Genomic DNA, 20,821 nt, shown 5'->3' with positions numbered 1-20,821 from the left:
GCTGCGCCACACCATGCTGGTAAGAGGGGGCGACGGGGGTTGCCGGGGGCCACATAAAAGAGCCTCACAGGCTGCATCCAGCCCCCGGGCCTTAGTTTCGGGAAGCTTGGGCTAAGGAAAAGCCTTTTGTTTGTTTTTAATTTAAAAAACCCTCAAAATGTGACAAATGTTTGTGGGGCCTCCACCTGCTGCTGTTGCTGCTGCTGCTGCTAAGGGAGCCCTCGATCTCTGCCTCAAATATCTGCCTTGATGGTAGCAGGATGGGAGAAGTCAAGTGCCCAGAATCAAAACAGAAAAGTATTTTCTGCATATTTCTGGAATTAAATGGGTATGTCTGAAACCTTAGACAAAGTTCAGGTTGACAAAATGGAAGCTGTTGTTCATTAACCAATTAATGTCATATTTATCACTGCTGAGGAAAAGAGTCTACCCTATACAATATAATGATGTCCTAAACAAACAAATCAGATATATTTGCCTTCTGGAAGGTGGGGCAAGACGCTGAGGGAATCTGTATTATATCTGGAGGAGAGAAGGGGGGGAGGGAGCTCAGTGCACTCAGAAGACACCAGTTGTTGGTTGGAGTTGCATCTATAAAAAGTGCATACCCTTTGCCTTTCCATAAACAAATGGGGAGGAATGATGAGCTGGAATAGCTGTCTAGAAGGAAAGGTAACCTGGGAACTTCATGTTGATTGACCACCCCAGCTCCCTGACCCCAAGAAAAGGCTCATCTAGGGAGGCAGCTGCACATTACAACTAAACTCCATGTTATGCTGTCCAATAGCTATTTACTCAGACAGGGCTATTTTCATTCAGTTCTTAGTGTATCTGGAAGGGGGAGTATTTTTTACCATTCCTTCTCTGCTTCGTTGCAGTCCTGACAAAAAAAATCTAACCTCCACGCCAATGCTTTTAGCCCCAGAAAAGGAGCTCCCCTTGGTGTCAAGGGAGGGGTCCAAGGGAGCATCTGGAGCCCTGCCATTGCTTCTGTCCCTGGCCCCTTCCCCTCCTCTCTCGACCATCCCAGGGCCACTCTTGACTCCACAGAAGGAGACGGGATCTGTCTGTGATGGTGAGATGTCCTGGCTGGCTGAAGGACCACTTCTTGTTTCCTGGAGCTCCATCCTTCTTTCTCATGCAAGGTGGAGTCATAAAGCAGGTGAAGGCTGAGCACACCTAAGGGTGACAGGGGGGGGGCTGGATTCTGCTTAACCTTTGCCCGTCTGGATCAAAATCCACACACAAAAAGGGGCAGTGTGAGAGCACAATCAGTTTTATGGAGCTGCGCTGAAAGGCATTGCTTTGTGACACGAAGAGCCCCTACTCAATAAACAAGCATTAAGAGAAATGAAACTATATACACTATATATGTATTTGTATTTGCAGGCATTTATGTAAAGGTTGCCCCTTCAGCAGACACCATACACACAGACATAGACTACCAAAATCAACACAATCACTTCTGCAAATGTCCTCACAAAACACTTAATCACAGTTTTTCCTATCTATTAAAAGAGCCGCTGCTGCACATTACCAAATGTAGATTCAGGTAGGTAGCCGTGTTGGTCTGATGTAGTCGATATATGTGTGTGTGTGTGTGTGTGTGTAAATAATAAAATTGTCCTGTAGCACCTTAGAGACCAACTAGGTTTGTTCTTGGTATAAGCTTTCGTGAAGTGTGCATGCACACGAAAGCTTATATGTACCAAGAACAAACCTAGTTGGTTTCCAAGGTGCTACAGGACAACACACACACACACACATAACAGTTCACTGATAAATGTAACAATAGCAAACCCAGATCAAGACAGAGTGTGGTTAACTTGGCTGGGAAACAGGGACAAGTAAATATCTATTTTGCATCACTTGATGGGTGTATGGTGGAGGTAAATGGAAGGGTGGGGGCAAGCCCTGATGCTCAGGTTTCTGTTGCCAGACCCTCTCAATTTGTGTTGTATTTGTAATGTATCCAATGATGTGATTTTAGGGGTGTTGTGGGTATCTCTGTAAAACTGATCAAAATGGGAGCCATCCCTTGTTCTGGGCTTCATTCCTTCCTACTTCATCCTGGTGGTGGTTGGAAGTTCTGTTGCAAGTGTTTTTGTTTTTTGTTTAATAAATATCAGGCCTACTGGCTGCTGTTTTGCTCCTTATATTCCTGGCTGGTGTCTTTGCTTGGTAATCCAGGCGAGCCCAAGGATTTTCCTATAACAAGACCCTTTAACTTGCTCCTTAAAATGCAATCTGAACAAAACTGGTAAAGCAGTAAAGAGTTTATTCAGGACAATACCGTCTTGAAAGAGCGGGGATCCAAAGCAGGCACAGTCCAGCGGGCAAAGTAGGAGTTTATATTCCCTATGCACACGTTTCTTCCCTCCTCTCCCCATTGAATGGGTGCTACAAGGTTTTCCTTCCCCCAATTATCAAATAACAGGCGCGGCGTGGAGAGAAACTTCTCCTTCCTCCTCACAGTTGCCGCCACTTCCGGCTTCACCAGCAGAGATAAAAGCGGTGTTTGCAAATGAGGAAAGGAAGGAGGCGGGAAGTGGGGCTGCATTGTGCGGAGGCAGAGGAGGGGGCTGCTTCCTAATCAAGCCTCACTCCCTGCCTCGCGCGCGGGGGCTCCCTTTCCCGCCCCCCCGCTGCCCAGGATTTCGAGTGAGTGCAATGCTAATGGCGGGGAAGGAGGGAAGGGGGTCCAGGATGAGGAGCCCCGGAACAGGGAGAATAGTAAGGAGGAAAGGGAGCTGTTTTTTTAAATGGGGGCTTTGAAGGCGGAGTGGGGGGGGGGAGAGAAGCTTCCTTCTGCAAGGATCTGCTGCAAAGGGGGTTGCAGGTATGGAAGGGGGAGAGGGGTGGGCATTGCTGGCCACGATCGCCTTAATTATAGCATGAAATTTGATTTTAATATCTATACCCTGGCAGAAGACCCCTCGGAGGAATACCTTATCTTTAGGCACCAGGCGAAAGCATTCCTCTTCTCCCAGGTGTTTGGCTCATTAAACAATCTATGGCCTTCACAACTGCATTGGGGTGTGTATGTGTGTCTATTTCTTACTCTGGTGTGCATTTCTGTGTTTTTCTATTGCAAGCTGCCCTGTGATCTTCTGAGGAAGTGCAGTAAAGAAATGTAAAGAATAGCAGCAAAAATAGGAAGCCCTGTTGCAGTTGAAGGGGTTGTTGGGACAGAGTCTCTGATCAGCATGCATAGTAGAAGAGGCTTAGGAAGCAGCAGCAACAACAACAATTCACTACTTGCGCCCTGCCCATCTGACTGTGTTTCCTCAGCCACACTGGGCAGCTTCCAACAAAATAAAAAACACACAAAAAACACCCAAAACCTCCCAGTACAGGGCTGCTTTCAGAAGTCTTCCATTTTTTAGAACTGGCCTTTGAATTTAAAGAAATCCCCTCTTTAAGTAATCATGTGGAGTAAACATGTATGTTGTCCTCTAGATCCACACACACACATAGTATGAGTAAGCAGTGCTCCAATGTGCTTCTCTTGTGAACTTGCCTTCTAAGTTGTTTACTCATGACCAAAGCTCCTGTTTCCACTACTTTTAACCCACCCCACTCCCACAGCATGGAAGGAAGAGGGCTTGTTAATTCACAATACCAGGCACTGCAGCTCCTTCCCCTCTCACTGGGCTGCAGAGGAGGAAGCGGATGGGTTTGAAGGCTCATTGCATCAGCCGCCTCTCTCCCCTGAGCAACAAGAGCAAAGGGTGTTTGCAGGAGGTCAGAGGGAGCAGTGGGCAGATCCACCGCCTCTCCCAGGGAGTCCAGATGCAAGCAAGGGGCTTCCTCCTTCTCCATGCAAGGGCCACCCATGTATTCAGAGCAGTCCATTGCAGATTAACTCTTAAGTTCCAAGGGATCTACTCTCAGGCCACTAATGTGCATACCATACCAGCCTTTGAAGGGAGGTGGGACAGGCAGGTGAAAGGAATGGCCAAAGGTGGTTGAAAATGGGTGAGGGATCCTGGGAAGGTGGTGCCCAATTGGGGCTTCTCCAGGGGCAGCAGAATGTCTTGGGCAGGAGAATCCCTGCAGGGGCTCTGAGACTCCTTTGGCTTCTTCCTCCTCCCAGGAAGCTGCAACTTGCTCTGATTTCTGCCCTCCTCAGGAAGTTGAACCTGCAAACCTAGCTGAGACTGAACCTGCAAACCTGGCCAGGATGGAAGGAGGAAGATGGACGGTTGATCTGGTCAGGCTGTCTCCCGCATCCTTCCCCACAACCTCTGAGCATTCCCTCCCAGGACCCTGGGAAAAATCTGGTGAGTTCCAGGGGAGAGGAGATGGGGACAGGGATGGGTGGTTGATGGAGGGAGAAGGAAAGAGGAAAAGATGGAGAGGAGACAAAAGGCAGAGAGTTTCTGGCAGGAAGAATATAGGGGTGAGGCCTTCTCCAAAGTTGTCCATAAACTTCTTTAGAAGTGATTCTTAAAGCCCAGCTAACGTTTTGATTTGCTTGCAGCTTCCTCTGGCTTCTGGGCTCCTCAGGAAGCTGAACCTGCAAACCTAGCTGAGACTGAACCTGCAAACCTGGCCAGGATGGAAGGAGGAAGATGGACGGTTGATCTGGTCAGGCTGTCTCCCGCATCCCTCCCCACAACCTCTGAGCATTCCCTCCCAGGACCCTGGGAGAAATCTGGTGAGTTCCAGGAGAGAGGAGATGGGGACATGGCTAGCTGGTTGGTGGCAGGAGAAAGAGGGAAAGATTGGGAGGAAGAAGGAAGGGGTGAGGCCTTCTCCAAAGCACTATGGAAATGCTTCCCATAATTTTAATCCATATATTTAAATTGCTTCTCTTACTTTTATTTTTATAGACAAGTTCAGAGTGATACATTCCACCAGCATCAAAACACAATAAATGCATGCACCTCCTCAGTTTGGTGGGCTTAAGGGACAAAGGACCCGTTATCATAATACAGTGGAACCCCTCCTTACGAATGACTCTACTTACAAAAAAATCGACTTACGAATGAAAAAAATTGGGGTGCGCTTACGAATTTCTTCGACATCCGAATGGCCTCAGTGCCCCGCGCTCGCCCCCTACTGCCGGATTGGGCCCTTGCCAGCCTCATTGCCCCGCGCTTGCCGGCGCTGCTAGATCGTGCCCTCATGGTTGCTGTTGCCGCCGCCGCCGCCAGGCCGGCCTTATACAGCGAGCGGGGCCGTGGAGGAGCGAAAGGCAGAGGCCTCGGCCACCTGCCCGCCTGGCTCCTACCCGTAGCGTGCGCTCGCTCGCCTGCCTGCCTGCCTGCCTGCCTGCCTGCCTGCCTGCCTGCCGATGGCTTCTCTTTCTCCTTCGCCTGCTCCGAGCGTTCGCGGAGCTCAGAGCAAGCAAAGGAGAAAGAAAAGCCATCGGCAGGCAGGCGAGCGAGCGAGGAGCGAAAGGAGGAGCGAAAGGCAGAGGCCTCGGCCGCCTGCCCGCCCCCAACCCGTAGCGTGCGCTCACTCGCTCGCCTGCCTGCCTACCTGCCGATGGCTTCTCTTTCTCCTTCGCCTGCTCTGAGCTCCGCGAACGCTCAGAGCAAGCAAAGGAGAAAGAAAAGCCATCGGCAGGCAGGCAGGCGAGCGCGCTACAGGTAGGAGCCAGGCGGGCAGGTGGCCGAGACCTCTGCCCTTCGCTCCTCCGCGGCCCCGCTCGCTGTAGAAGGTTGGCCTCGCAGCGGCAGCAACAGCCATGAGGACACGATCTAGCGGCGCCGGCAAGGGCGGGGCAATGAGGCTGGCAAGGGCCGAATCCGGCGGTAGTGGCGAGCGCGGGGTAATGAGGCCGGTGAGGGCCTGATACGGCAGCGAGCGTGCTACAGGTAGGGGCGGGTGGTCGGGTGGCCGAGGCCTCTGCCTTTCGCTCCTCCGCGGCCCCGCTCTCTGCAGAAGGTCGGCCTCGCGGCGGCGGCCATGAGCGCATGATCTAGCGGCGGCAAGCACAGGGTAAGGAGGCCAGCGAGGGCCCGACCCGGAGGTGGCAGCAAGCACGGGGCAACGAGGTTGGCGAGGGCCTGATCCGGTGGTGAGTGCGGGGCAACAAGGCCAGTGAGGGCCCGATCCAGCGGCGGCGGTGAGTCCGGGGCAGTGAGGTAAGGAGGTAAGGCTCCGGAACGAATTAATCCGTTCCCAATGAATTCCTATGGGAAACATCGTTTCGATTTACGAATGTTTCTACATACGAATGGGCATTTGGAACGGATTAAATTCGTAAGTAGGGGTTCCACTGTACACAATTCCTTTGGCTGGAGGCTCTACGCATAGAATCAGGCTTTTGAAGAACAGAAGTGGCCAGTATTATAAGCAAATTATGTAAACTTGCCAATCTTACAGACGGGGGTTGTGTGTGAGAGTGAGTAAGTGGGATAATAATTTATAGTGCCCCTGTAATTTTGTCCGCCCCTACATATAGATACCGTGGTACAACCTTGGTGCAAATTTCAAAATAAGTACACAAAGCCAACAAAGAGACTCACAAGTTTATAGTGACACCAGCTTCCCTGCTCAAAAGTCCACTTTGTCAGACTTCAGCCCACAAAAACTTAGGTCATTATACATTTATCAGCCTTCGTTGTTGTTGTTTAGTCGTTTAGTCGTGTCCGACTCTTCGTGACCCCATGGACCATAGCACGCCAGGCACTCCTGTCTTCCACTGCCTCCCGCAGTTTGGTCAAACTCATGTTGGTAGCTTCGAGAACACTGTCCAACCATCTTGTCCTCTGTCGTCCCCTTCTCCTTGTGCCCTCAATATTTCCCAGCATCAGGGTCTTTTCCAGGGAGTCTTCTCTTCTCATGAGGTGGCCAAAGTATTGGTGCCTCAGCTTCAGGATCTGTCCTTCCAGTGAGCACTCAGGGCTGATTTCCTTCAGAATGGATAGGTTTGATCTTCTTGCTGTCCATGGGACTCTCAAGAGTCTCCTCCAGCACCATAATTCAAAAGCATCAATTCTTCGGCATCAGCCTTCTTCATGGTCCAGCTCTCACTTCCATACATCACTACTGGGAAAACCATAGCTTTAACTATACGGACCTTTGTCGGCAAGATGATGTCTCTGCTTTTTAAGATGCTGTCTAGGTTTGTCATTGCTTTTCTCCCAAGAAGCAGGCGTCTTTTAATTTCGTGACTGCTGTCACCATCTGCAGTGATCAAGGAGCCCAAGAAAGTAAAATCTCTCACTGCCTCCATTTCTTCCCCTTCTATTTGCCAGGAGGTAATGGGACCAGTGGCCTTGATCTTGGTTTTTTTGATGTTGAGCTTCAGACCATATTTTGCGCTCTCCTCTTTCACCCTCATTAAAAGATTCTTTAATTCCTCCTCACTTTCTGCCATCAAGGTTGTGTCATCTGCATACCTGAGGTTGTTGATATTTCTTCCGGCAATCTTAATTCCGCCTTGGGATTCATCCAGTCCAGCCTTTCGCATGATGAATTCTGCATATAAGTTAAATGAGCAGGGAGACAATATACAACCTTGTCGTACTCCTTTCCCAATTTTGAACCAATCAGTTGTTCCATATCCAGTTCTAACTGTAGCTTCTTGTAGCTTTAAGGGCTGCAAAGATGAACCAACAGAAGAATAGTTAATCTATGGACTTCCATCCTACAAGAGACAGTGATGGCCAGCAACTTGGATACCTTGAAAAAAAAGATAATTAGACTGATGTCTGTGCTCTGCCCTCGCGGTCCTAGGCAAAAATGCTTCTTAATACTAGTTTCTGGAAAGCACAGGAAGGCAAAAGGCTCTTGTGTTCAAATCTGCTTGCTGGTTTCCCACAGGCACCTTGATTGGCCCATGTGAGAACAGGATGCTTGACTAGGCAGACCTTTGCCCAATCCAGCAGGCTCTTCTTATGTTCCAATATATTTTTACAGTTACATGTGGCATTACATGTTTTACATCATTCCTGGTATTTTAACATATTTACAGTGTTCTTTAATACAGTGGTACCTTGACTTACAAATATCTCTACTTACGAAAAATGCGACTTACAAATAAAAAAAAAATGGTGCGTGCTTACGAATTTTTTCGACATCCAAAGGCCGAATCAGGCCCTCGCCACCGCCACCACCGGCCTCCCGATGGCCTCCCGACCTGCCAATCCAGCCATAGGGCCGGATCGTGCCCTCGCCGCCACAGCCGCCAGCCTACCGCCACCCCCCAAGCTGCTGATCCGGTCACCCTTTTTTGCGATTTCCCCCCTCCCTCCCTCACCCACACCGCGGTGGTGTCTCCTCCCTCCTTCTTCCTTGGCTTCTCCCCACTCTGTGGAGGAAGGGGGCTTGGCTTTGAGAGGAAGCCTCGCCACCCACCCGCCAGCCTCCATGGCCGTGCTGTGGGCTGGAGCTTGGCATACCTGTTGGCCCCACGCCTGGCGCCCAGGAAGGCTGACCACCACTGCCGCTGGCTCCCAACTGCAGGCAGAGAGGAGGAGGAGGTAGGCAGGGGGAGGAGAGGGGCTGGGGGAGAGAGAGAGAAGCTCCCTCCTCTGTGCACGGCCACCACGAAGGACACTCTCTACTGTGTCTGGCCCAGGAGCCGCTCTCGTTGAGCTCCCGCCTGCCCAGCGTGGAAGGCATGGCTGTTGCTACAGCTGCGGTTCATGAAGCCGCCCCGGATTCAAGTGCCAGCCTTGGCCGACATGCTCTGTGCTGCCCTTGGGCGCCCCACTGAGGCCTCTGGGCCCTGGCGCTAGCAGCAGCAGGCCCGGCTGAGAAGGTACAGCCCAGTGCTCGTCTGCCCTCTTCTGCTGCAGATCCCCCAAGATGGGAGCCAAGGCCCCACTGCCCTCCGTGGTCAAAGGGGACCAGACGGTCTCCTCACAGCCACCCACGCAAGATCGGGCCCATCGCTGCTGCCGCCGGCCTCCTGCCTCCCCCCCAGCTGCCGATCCGGCCATAGGGCCAGATCGGACCCACCACTGGCCTCCCCAGCTGCCGATCCAGACATAGGGCCGGATTGGGCACATCGCTGCCACCGCCGACGGCCTCCCGCCACCCCCCCAGCTGCCGATTTGGCCCTAGGGCCGGATCGGGCCCATCGCCGCCCCCCGTCCCGCCGCCCCCCAGCTGCTGATCTGGCCATAGGGCTGGATCGGGCCGTCGTAGTCGGCGGCGGCTTCCCACCGGCCTTTAAAGTGCCTTTTTATAAGGCCCCGGAACGAATTAATCCATTCCCAATGCGTTCCTATGGGAAACATCGTTTCAACTTACGAATGTTTCTACTTACGAATGTGGAACGGGTTAAATTCGTAAGTAGAGGTTCCACTGTATACAGGTAGTTATGAATTTTCCCCACTCTTGATTAAATTTCTTCTCATCTTGATGCCTGATCAAAGGCCACTGAGAGATCTAGCAGAACTAGAAAACAGCTTTCACCTTTGTCCTTAGCCCGCCAGAGATCATTGACCAGCGCGACTGAGGCAGTTTCAGTCCCATGATGAGGCCTAATTCCCAATTGGAAGGAATCCAAATGGTCCACATCCTCCAGGCGTGCTTGGAGTTGTTCAGCAACTACCCGCTCAATCACCTTGCCCAAGAATGGAAAATTTGAGACTGGGCGATAGTTGACCATATTGGCTGGGTCCAAAGATGTTTTTTAAAGAAGCAGTTTAATAACCGCCTCTTTCAGTGGGTCTGGGAAGGCTCCATCACAGAGGGAAGCATTCACCGCTTCGTAGAGCCCATCGCCCAGCCCTTCCCGACTCGCTTTTATGAGCCAGGATAGATAAGGATCCAGGAGACAGTTGGACCAGACCAGGGCCGTCTTTAGCATACCCGGCGCCCTGGTGCGAAGATTCCTCCGCCGGCGCCCCCCATTTCCCAGAGTTGAACCCCCCCCAGTCCTTCCAGCTTTCCTTTGGGCTCTTACCTCTCCAGTCCCAGTCCTCTCCAGTCTTGGCCTTGCACAGAGTGCGCGGGTCGAGCGCCACTGCTGCTGCCTCCGCCACCACACCGGAACTCCGTGCTGCGCCGGTTCCCATGCGTCATGGTAGAACCAGTGGTGGTCTTGGGGGCAGTGGTGGCTCCCAGCGCCGCGCCCTTACAGCGTCCCGGCGAAACCTCTGTGGGAGAAGCCCCGTTGGGTTCTGCCGGTGGCGGCAACTGCTCCTCTTCCTCCAGGGCTGCTTTTCAAGAGCCCCCTCTGTGACCTCTCCACTCGGTGCGCCTCATGACGGGGACGGCTGGTTGCAGGCAGGAAGGTGGCAGGGAGAGAACGGAGACTCAAGCGACGTCCCGTGTGCACAAGGCAGGCCCCTCTGTGCGCTCCATCTGAGAGGAAGAGGCGAGCCCAAAGAGCAACAGCGCGCTCTGCAGCTCACAGACAGCGCTTCATTGCCGCTCGCTCGTGACCCCACATAGGCTGCCAACAAGGATGACCCTGGCGCTGTGTTTCATTGGTAGAGTGCTGCCATGTGGCGTCGCCTCTACCAATGAAACACAGCGCCGGGATGAGGGCGCTGTAGAGCGGAACAGGGTCCTAGTGCCCCTGCTCCACTCGCTTACCTCCCTGCTCTCCCCTGAGCGGTGTGGCTGGCGGGCGTGCAAGAGGAGGGGAAAGGGAGGCCGCCACACAGCTCCCCCACTTGCTGAGCGCCCAGGCGCCCTGGCACCCCGCGCCACTAGACCCAATGGGCGAGACTCTCAGCCCTGGACCAGACCCGGAAGCAGGGATAGTCCTCAGACAACAACTAAACCTGCCTCCTTGGCAATGACATGGTCTGTTCTTAGCATAACTCCTCCTCCTACACATGATCACTGAGATTGCCTGACCCAGGACATCCCCTCTCTGTGGAACCTGCCCCAGATGTTCTGTTGGCGTGGGGCCTACTCCCAGGCAGCCACGACCCTCTCCCCTTAAAACAACACAAATCATACCAAAAAACAGTAGAAACCAGAAAACCCCCAACAACAACAACATACACTTTTACTAAAATTAAAACAATCCCAAGCCCCAACCAAACCTCTATCCCACCCCCAACAAAACCAAAATTCAAAATACCACAGATTAAAAACTATTAAAAACATATAAAAACATGGCAGCAGCCCCCACAACAGCCACAGCAACAACAGCAGGAGTCTCTGGGTGGGGATGATGGCTGTCCCCACAGATGGCTGTCCCCACAGAGGGATTGCAGGGCCAGGAACATAGAGAGGACAGTGGAGAATGGAGACTGTGTTAAAATAAGAGAAGATGAACATTGAGATTGACATGTGTTCAGTTCCTTTTTTATCTTGCTTGGAAGTCTAACAGGATTCTCTCCCACCCCTAACTCCCAAACAGGTGAGGAAGATGACGGTCACAATTCTACGAAGTCATCGGTAAATTTATTGGGAAGACCAAAGAAACTATTTAAATGCATGGAATGTGGGGTGTGCTTTAGTCACAGTGGAAAACTGAGGATACATCAACAAACTCACACAAGAGAGAGACTATTTGAATGTATGGAATGTGGAAAGAGCTTCAGCCGGAAGGATAAACTTACATTACATTGGAGCACGCACACAGGGGGGAAACAGTTCAAATCTACAGAGTGTGGAAAGAGCTTGAATAAAAATGTAGTACTTCGAACACATCAACAACCTCACACGGGGGAGAAATCATTTGATTGTATGGAGTGTGGAAAGAGCTACAGTCAAAATGGAGCACTTAGAATACATCAACGAACTCACACCGGGGAGAGACCATTTAAATGTATGGAGTGTGGAAAGAGCTTCAGTGAAAATGGAACACTTAGAAAACACCAACGAACTCACACGGGGGAGAAACCATTTGAATGTATGGCGTGTGGAAAGAGCTTCAGTCAAAAGAGAAACCTTATAACACACCAACGAACTCACACCGGGGAGAAACCATTTGAATGTATGGAGTGTGGAAAGAGCTTCAGTCAATATGGAAACCTTAGAAAACACCAACGAACTCACACCGGGGAGAAACCATTTGAATGTATGGAGTGTGGAAAGAGCTTCAGTCAGAATGGAGACCTTAGAATACACCAACGAACTCACACAGGGGAGAGACCATTCGAATGTATGGAGTGTGGAAAGAGCTTCAGTCATAGTGGAGCACTTAGAATACACCAACGAACTCACACGGGGGAGAAATCATTCAAATGTATGGAGTGTGGAAAGAGCTTCAGTCAAAGTGGAACACTTAGAAGGCATCAACAAATTCACACGGGTGAGAAACCATTTAAATGTATGGAGTGTGGAAAGAGCTTCAGTGAAAGTGGAACACTTAGAAAACACCAAGAAAGTCACATGACGGAGAAAGCATTTAAATGTATTGAGTGTGGAAAGAGCTTCAGGAGAAGTGGCTCACTTAGAAAACATCAACGAACTCACACGGGGGAGAAACCATTTAATTGTATTGAATGTGGAAAGAGCTTCAGTGAAAGTGGAACACTAAGACTTCATCAACGAACTCACACGGGGGAGAAACCATTTAAATGTATTGAATGTGGAAAGAGCTTCAGTGAAAGTGGAAAACTTAGAATACACAAACGAACTCACACAGGGGAGAAACCATTTAAATGCATTGAATGTGGAAAGAGTTTCAGTCAAAATGGAGCACTTAGAAGACACCAACGAACTCACACAGGGGAGAAACCATTTAAATGTATTGAATGTGGAAAGAGCTTCAGTCACAATGGACACCTTAGAAGACACCAACGAACTCACACAGGGGAAAAGCCATTTAAATGTATGGAGTGTGGAAAGAGTTTCAGTCAAAGTGGAGACCTTAGAATACACCAACGAAGTCACACGGGAGAGAAGCCATTTAAATGTATAGAGTGTGGGAAAAGGTTTAATCACTATGGAAACCTTAGAAAACATCAACGAACTCACACAGGAGAGAAGCCATTTAAATGTTAAGACCTTCAATCACTATGGAAACCTTAAAAACATTAACGAAGTCACACGGGGGGAATCCAGAGATATATGGAATTTGGAAAGAGCTTCATAGGGAGTAGAGACCTTAGTATTCATAAATGAATTCACACGGGAAACACCATATAAATTTATGTATTTTTCCACTCAGGATTCACTCCTTACTGTTGGGATTATGTTCACTGCCGAGCTACTCAAGCGAGACTAGTATGTCATTTGTGTCTGTTCCCAGGAAAAAGGAATGCACCTTCTCTCTTTTCTCCTCACGTGATGTTTTCACTGTACTGTGCACTCTTTCTTCCGGCTTCCAATATGCCGGACGTCTCTCTCTGCTGCTCTCCATATTAAACCACTACTAAATGTTTCTGTGTGTGTTGTTCTTCATGTTGGGGAACAATCGCATATTTGCTCTGTGGGTCCAGTCTAACAACTGGCCCCCGGCCGGTGAAATGCTAGCAGTGGTAGCAGAGTTATGGCTGTCGGTTCATCGGACCTCTGGTGTGGTTCTTGATGCGTTGGACCTCATTACCGGATGAAAGCAAGCATTCTGGGGGAGTTCGTGCTGAGACGGCCATTTTCCCACCGAAGGAGCTGTGAGTACCGGGACTGATTTACGAGGCACTTAACCTCTGAGAGAGGCAGCTCAATTAGCCGCTTGAGTTTGCTTGAGAATTTATTGTAAGTAAAACCTTTATTGGCATCAAACAAACTCGCAGACAAAATAATAACAGATTAAAAGTGTCGCTGTGGCAAACGCTGTGTTAAGAGAGAGAAGGGAATAATCCGCTATCCGCTTTCACGACAATGGGGCTTCTAATAATTCAGACGACTGCACCATCTTGGTGAGGACCTGGTCCTTCCCCAGCAAAAGGAATTGTAAGATTTCCCACTCTGGTCTCCTTCTGGGGATGCCGAGCCGGTCCAGGAATTGTTGACGAAGGTCGACGTAAAGATTACAATGAAAAACCATATGTAGAAGGCTTTCCACCTGAGGGTCATGACACGGACAGATCCTCTCGTCCTTCGCCCTGCCCGAGAATCTTCCCCACAGGAGGTTCGATGGATTTGCGTTGAACCTGGCCAACGAAAATGCCCTTCTTTCTTGTGGGTTCAGTAGGAAGTCAAGATAATTAGGTTTTGTTTCATGAGCCCACGGGAGGTGGAAAAGAAGGGGGGAACATGTTGTGCCTGCTGCTGCTATAAGATCCTGTCTCTCAATGTCCCACAACCTAGTTATGACTGTGGCTTTGGCAGATTGTAAGGACATTGAGCGGAGGAGTTCTACTGAAAGCCCCAGTTGCTGTACCTTCCTGTTGAAGTGTTGTAGCCCTGGGGGGAGGAAGGTGTCCGAAAGCATTACCTGGAGGAAGGGATCTCTGTCAGAGTCAAGGCAGATTTTTAGAATTTATTGCTTTCTGAAGTCGAAAGCAACAAGCTCTTTTCTTCACACTGGCCCCCGGCCGGTGAAATGCTAGCAGTGGTAGCAGAGTTCTGGCTGTCTGTTCATTGGACCTCTGGTGTGGTTCCCGATGCATTGGACCTCATTACCGGATGAAAGCAAGCATTCCGGGGGAGTTCGTGCTAAGACGGCCGTTTTCCCACCGAAGGAGCTGTGAGTTCCGGGACTGATTTACGAGGCACTTAACCTCTGAGTCAGGCAGCTCAATTAGCCGCTTGAGTTTGCTTGAGAATTCATTGCTTTCTGAAGTCGGAAGCAACAAGCTCTTTTCTCCACAATAGCGATAGAGCAGAAAGTGGGGGACACATTGTGTTCGTTGTTGACAGATGATAATTATGGCATGTGGAACATCAAGATGCAGACGGTTCTTACAAGACAGAATTTGCTTCATATTGTCGTAAGTGCACCCCCGCTTTTGCCGGGTCTGTGATGGATGTCCTGCGACCAACAGGCCAAAGCAGCTCTGGTGTTGCATTTGGACTCATCCCAATTGATCCACGTACAGAATTTGCCCCACGCTAATGACTACTTTTTTATATGCCTGTTGTCTTTGTCCATGGAGTTTTCTTGGCAGGGATACTGGAGTGGCTTGCCAGTTCCTTCTCCAGGTGGATCACATTTAGTCAAAACTCTCCACTATGACCTGTCCATCTTGGGTGGCCCTGCATGGCATAGCTCATAGCTTCTCTGAGTTATTCAAGCCCCTTCGCCACGACAAGGCATTGATCCATGAAGGGGACAAGGCATTGATCCATGAAGGTGCAAGACAGGAGTGCCTGGCGTGCTATGGTCCATGGGGTCACGAAGAGTCGGACACGACTAAACGACTAAACAACAACAATGACTACTAGCTTGCTTTGAGAGATGAACATCTTAGGATTCAGGCTGGGAGCTCTATGCTCCACTTTCAGCGTTTGACCAATTTACACTTGAAGGAGGGTGGATGTTTGCGTACTCATCTTAATGAGATGTGGCAATTACGCCAGCAGCTGTTGGAGAGGAATGTTCTTTTGAATGAGGACATTTTCTGTATTATGGTTCTGAACAGTTTGCCTCCCAGTTTCAGTGCTATCGCGTCCCAGCTGGGCGCTCTGGATGCACAAAACCTGATTACTTGCAAGGGTGTTTTCCTCCTTGCTTAATGAGCAGGACCGTGCTACTGCTCAGAAAGAGCCAATGGGAGGGGGAATGAAGTCAGCGAGTCATCTTCCTCACACAGTGCTTCAGCTCTTAAAGTGGTACGGTGCACAAACTGTGGCTGCCGGGGTCACAGAATTGCCACGTGTCGCAAGCCCAAAAAGGGTTCTACAGGAAGGGGGAGTTCCAAGCCCTCAACAGCGTGTGCGTTTGCATTGCTTGCTCAAGGCGTGCAGGAGCAAGACACAGACCCAGCTTTTGTCATAGACAGTGCAGCGTTGCACCACATGAAGGGCAGTAAACGCGTGTTCAAGACTTTTACCAGGCTGGACTTTAACGTGTCGCAAGCAGACGGAAAGTGTCTCAAATCGACCGGATATGGACCTGTTTTTCTGCAGAGTCTCCAGCTGACTATTCACAATGTGTACTATGTGCCAGATCTCAAGTTTAATCTTCTGAGTGTCTGCCAGCTCACCGAGAAAGGCTTCAAGCTCAACATGCGCAAAGACTTGTGTGTGATTTCCAAGGATGGAGAAGATCTCCTGACAGCTCACAAGGGCAAAGATAGACTTTACTTACTGTCTTTTGCTTCTACTGACTGTTGTTATGTTGTTGACTCTTGTTTTGCAAGCAGAATGTCACTAAATGTTTCCAGCATGTTTATGCTGATATACTAGGTTCTTTGCCACAATCCAGAGGCAAGGCCAAATATTACTTACTGCTGTCTGATCGTTTTTCCAGGTTTTCGTGGGTTTACACAGTGGAGAAGCCGCAGCAAACCTTGGTCAAGTTCTCATAATTTTGTGCTAAGATGAAATTTATGCATGATGGTGTAATTGATTGTTTGTATACAAATGATTTGCCAGTGTTTGTTTCACAGGATTTCCAGGGTTTCCTAGATGAACAGTGCATTCTGCACAAGGTTGCTAAAAGCCAATCATCATGGGACAATGACTTATGTGTTAAAATTAACACTGAGTTACATGAAAGAATGCAGGCGCAGCTGCTTTGTGCAGCGTTGTCTGATCAGAATTGGGCTGAGAGCCTAAAGGAAAGGAATGCTCACCTTATGAGATTCTGTTTCAGAAAAAGCCTTTTGTGAAGCACATTAAGGTTTTCGGATCTCAATTGTGTATGGAGTCGCTTAAAGGGGCACCTATCCAAGGCATTCTAATGGGCTATGAGAAAGGTCAACAAAGAGTTCTGTTGCCTTCCTCCAATGAAGTTATTCTTACCAGAGAGGTAGAATACACTGCCAAGCCGGAGATACATGTTCTCCAAAGCTTTCCCATTGAAGCCAATCCACACGAGTATTCATACACTGAGAGTAGCAGTGCAAGCTCAACCACCGCTAGTTCCGACACAGATGACACTGTCATTGAGAGAGGAGCTCATGCTGTATCCAGGCCTTCATCAGATGATGACACAGTGCTTCAAGCGTTAGAGCCACTATTTACTATTGGCAAGAGTTCTCCCAAAAGCCCTGCAGAGGAGAAACTCAGCAAAGAGGGTCTACACCTCATTTGTAGATCTGAGAGAGTTGCTAAGGGTCAGCCACCCAAAAGGTACTATGGGAGTTTGCCAACACAGCGGTTGCCAATATGGCTGTAGTTTGCACTCCTAAACAGGATACAGAAACACAGGCTAAGTCCACAGATGTGACTAAGCCACAACAACAGGTTGCAAAGTTCAACACTCTTTTTCCTAACAGGGCAAATGCTCTGGTCCCCTGGAAGAATGGCGCACAAAGGCTCCAGCTGGTAGAACCAGTCTCAGAGAGTTCCAAGAATGGAACAAGGGCGGCAGGGTCGTACTATGTTTATGACAACTGTTTGTTTATGGCTCTTGAGGATGCTTTTGCTTTCATAGCTCTTTCATTGCCAGAATCGGGGGAGGATGTTGGGATTATGTTCACTGCCGAGCTACTCAAGCAAGGCTAGTATGTTATTTGTGTCTGTTCCCAGGAGAAAGGAATGTACCTTATCTCTTTTCTCCTCACGTGACGTTTTTACTGTACTCTTTCTTCTGGCATCCAATATGCCGGATGTCTCTCTCTGCAGCTCTCCATATTGAAGTAGTTTAACCACTACTAAATGTTTCTGTGTGTGTTGTTCTTCATGTTGGGGAACAGTCGCATATTTGCTCTGCGGGTCTAACAACTGGCCCCCCGGCCGGTGAAATGCTAACACTTAATTCACCTCAAGAAACTCATAAAGAGGTACTGAAGGAATGCTGTAACAACTGCAAGGATGCTGCTTGCCCAGAGTTGGAAAAACGACACGGTGCCTACCAGAGTGGGCTGACAGACTAAACTATTGGACTATGCAGAGATGACAAGAATGACTGGGAAAGTCAGAAACCAGGAGGTTCAAAATTTCAACAAAGAATGGGAGAAATTTATATTCTATTTGACAGATAACTCTAGACAATAGAACTCTTTGCTAGATCTTAAATAACTCTTGTCATGTTACATAGACTTTGGATAAAATAGAGGACTGACAAATTAGGAGGATTTATAGAATGCAGTTGAAAAGGTTTAGTAAAGAACCCACAGAGGGGAGGAGGGAAGTCTAGAGATTCAGAATTTTTAACATTTAATTTTTAACATTTGTGATTTTGAGAGTGAATGAATTTGTAAAATAAAATAAAAAACATTTTAAAAAGAAAAAAACTCAAAGGGGGAAATACGTTTTAAATGCATGGAATGTGTGTGATGTTCTGGTGTTTGTACATAAATTTGCATACACATTATTATGTAATGACAGTCACATATACTAAATGTACAAAATAAGTGGCAAGTTGTTGCTCAATAAACACGGAGAAAGAGTGAATCTGGAATGCTCAAGGTGTGTGTTTAATCTGTTGAGTTTGGACCTCCACCATTCACTGCCAAAATGATGGGCTGCCCTTGTCTTTTGGATCAGTATCCCAGGTGCTCATTACTTGAACTTTGCATAATCCATTGAAGACCTTTTTACTGATATCATTTTCCAGCTGAATGAAAAGGCCTCTGTGTTAAATGTTCATTTGGGATTGTTTTTAAAACTCATCTCCTATTTTCTGTGCTCTTGTGTTTGAGCTGTTTTTATTAAATATTCTCTGCATCGGTTTCAGACCTGCGGAAAGGTGACCAGTGAGGAGGGTTTTTTTTGTGTGTTTCTTAAGTCACAGAAATGTTTTAAAATTTAAAGGAATGTGTGAAAGAATTAGGGCTACGGGAGATTTGTGAAAGGGACTGAGGATTGGGAAACAGATTGGTTGTGAATGCGAAAGGTGGAGAGGGAGAGAAGAGAAAGCTCAGTCATTTAGTCAGGGCTATGGCTAAAGGCCTTGGACTCCATCCAGCTTTTCTGGGAATTTGTAGTCTCAGGATGTTTTGATGGTGTTTCCTGCTTGGCAGGGGGTTGGACTGGATGGCCCTTGTGGTCTTTTCCAACTCTATGATTCTATGATGTCCAATTGTAGTTGGATGAGGAGGCTCAGACTCTTCTGTTGAGAGGTTCATCCCAGAACTACAGTTCCCAGAGTTCCTGGGAAGTGAAGGTGACTGTCAAGTCTCTGGATGTGCAAAAAATAATTTAGCAGTGTTTGTTTTCATTCTTGTGGGGGAGCACCCTGTTGCAACAGTTTTAATAAAGATCAGGCTTTCTAGCTGCCTTGCTTCTCAATAGTACCTTTGAGACCAACTAGAGTTGGTCTCTAAGATGCTACTGGAAGGATTTTTTTATTTTGTTTTGACTGCGTCAGACCAACACGGCTACCTTCCTGTAACTTGCTTCTCAATAGTCTCTGGTTTGCCTCTGTTATTTTATCCTACATAATAGAGAACCTAAAAGGAGGACTCCATTAGGGTTCTTGGGTACCCAATAAGGGAAAAGGAGCAGTTTTTTTCTTATAACACAAGGAAGCCCTATTTAATGAGAGGGAACCTGGTTCTCGGGGTGTGTCTTGCATTGGGGCGTCCTCTTTTTCCGCGGTTTTTGCCTCTTTCCTTTATGCCTCATCTCTCTCACCAACAGCAAATGTTGCTCTGGATCCAGGCACAGCTTATCCTCGGCTTGTCCTGTCTGAGACAAATATCAACACCTGCCCAACAATTCTGAGAGATTCTACAGTGATCCTGCTGTGCTGGGATGTGAGGGCTTCACCACAGGCAGCCATTACTGGGAAGTCATTGTGGGAAGTGAGGAAATGTGGGCTGTTGGGGTTGCCAGGAAGGCTGTTGGGGTTGCCAGGGCTCGGGGGGAACTGGTGGCGGCGGTGGCGCTTGTTCTCTTGGCTCGGGGAAGGCAGGCAGGCGCTTCCCCGAGCCAAGAGAGCAAGCACCGCTGCTGCCAACGACAGAGCCGGATCGGACGAAGCTTCACCTCCGAAACCGCGCTCCATGCCGGCTGTGTGCGGCAAGACGCGGCGGCGGCGGGGAAACGTTCCGCCGCCGCGTCTTGCCTGCCTCCCCCAACATGGAGCGCGGCTTTGGACACCTCCGAAATCGCGCTCCATGCCGGCGGTACGCTGCAAGACGCGGCGGCGGGGGAACGTCTTCCCCCGTCACCGCGTCTTGCCGCGCACAGCCGACAAGGAGCGCTGGACGTTGCAGTCGGAGGTTTGTTTTCCTATGGCCACGCTTTGCAAGACGAAGCGGCGGCCATAGAAAAACTCTTCTTGCGAGGCAACCTCCGATCGCAAAATCCATTCGTCTAGCGAAAAATTCGTCTTACAGGGCATTCGTTAAGCGAGGCACCACTGTATTTACAAACAACAATGTAAAGAAATTGACTCACTAGCAGGTTTTGAATAAACACCTACAATTTACCAAAGGAATATAGATCTTACAAGAATGTTGTTAACATAAGAATGGAATAATATGAACTTACAATACGAGTAAAAATTAAGAGATATTAGAGTAAGTAGAAGAGGATATTGTTTAAAAACAAACCAGAGGGGGAAGCTGAGGGAGGTCCGGGGGGAAGGAGAAGATGGGGAAATGTAAATTATCTTATATTAAAATGAAAACCTAATAAAATTATATACAGCACATATAAAACAAGAATGAAAAAGCAGGGAAAGACAGACCCTTCATGTATCCCTATTTTCCTTGGGATGGCCCTATTTTCATTGGAGCCTATGGAGTTATCCGACCCACAAGCCCTCTGAAGGCAATCCTGTATAGGGAAGTTTGTTTAATGCTTTATTATGATTTTATATATGTTGGAAGCTGTTCAGAGTGCTAAGGCAACCTAATAAGATGTATAAATAGTAAAATTATAATTATGGAACGGGATAACCTATTTTTATTGGAGAAATGTTGGAGGGTATGGAAAGATAACAGGGACA

The 20,821-nt window shown here is 48.8% G+C and overlaps 1 protein-coding gene across 5 annotated transcripts; it reads left to right on the top strand.

Annotated features, from left to right (window-relative positions):
- The first annotated feature begins 1,745 nt into the window (after positions 1 to 1,745).
- LOC132591563 (zinc finger protein OZF-like) lies at positions 1,746 to 19,830 on the top strand. 5 transcript variants are annotated; one of them, XM_060270684.1, is made up of 4 exons: positions 1,746 to 2,661; positions 4,133 to 4,283; positions 4,484 to 4,660; positions 11,285 to 19,830. In XM_060270684.1, the coding sequence occupies exons 2-4, from the start codon at positions 4,184 to 4,186 to the stop codon at positions 12,874 to 12,876; spliced, it is 1,869 nt and encodes a 622-aa protein (XP_060126667.1). In that variant the 5' UTR covers positions 1,746 to 2,661; positions 4,133 to 4,183; the 3' UTR covers positions 12,877 to 19,830. The 5 variants fall into 5 exon arrangements, with proteins under 5 accessions (XP_060126667.1, XP_060126668.1, XP_060126670.1 ...); XM_060270685.1 differs by having other exon boundaries at positions 4,097 to 4,283; XM_060270686.1 differs by lacking the exon at positions 1,746 to 2,661 and adding an exon at positions 2,882 to 3,036.
- Positions 19,831 to 20,821: the final 991 nt, after the last annotated feature.

This window comes from Zootoca vivipara, chromosome 2, assembly GCF_963506605.1.
Source record: "Zootoca vivipara chromosome 2, rZooViv1.1, whole genome shotgun sequence".
NCBI lineage: Eukaryota > Metazoa > Chordata > Lepidosauria > Squamata > Lacertidae > Zootoca > Zootoca vivipara.
The sequence above is the reverse complement of the archived record's forward strand: the minus strand, read 5'-3'. Positions and strand labels throughout refer to the sequence as shown.

What these genes read in the sequence shown, in the direction of transcription:
- LOC132591563 (XM_060270684.1), top strand. Translation starts at nt 4,184, where the DNA reads ATGGAAGGAGGAAGATGGACGGTTGATCTGGTCAGGCTGTCTCCCGCA. An exon ending in AGGACCCTGGGAAAAATCTG is followed by an intron (nt 4,284 to 4,483) that starts GTGAGTTCCAGG and finishes ATTTGCTTGCAG; the next exon opens with CTTCCTCTGGCTTCTGGGCT. An exon ending in AGGACCCTGGGAGAAATCTG is followed by an intron (nt 4,661 to 11,284) that starts GTGAGTTCCAGG and finishes ACTCCCAAACAG; the next exon opens with GTGAGGAAGATGACGGTCAC.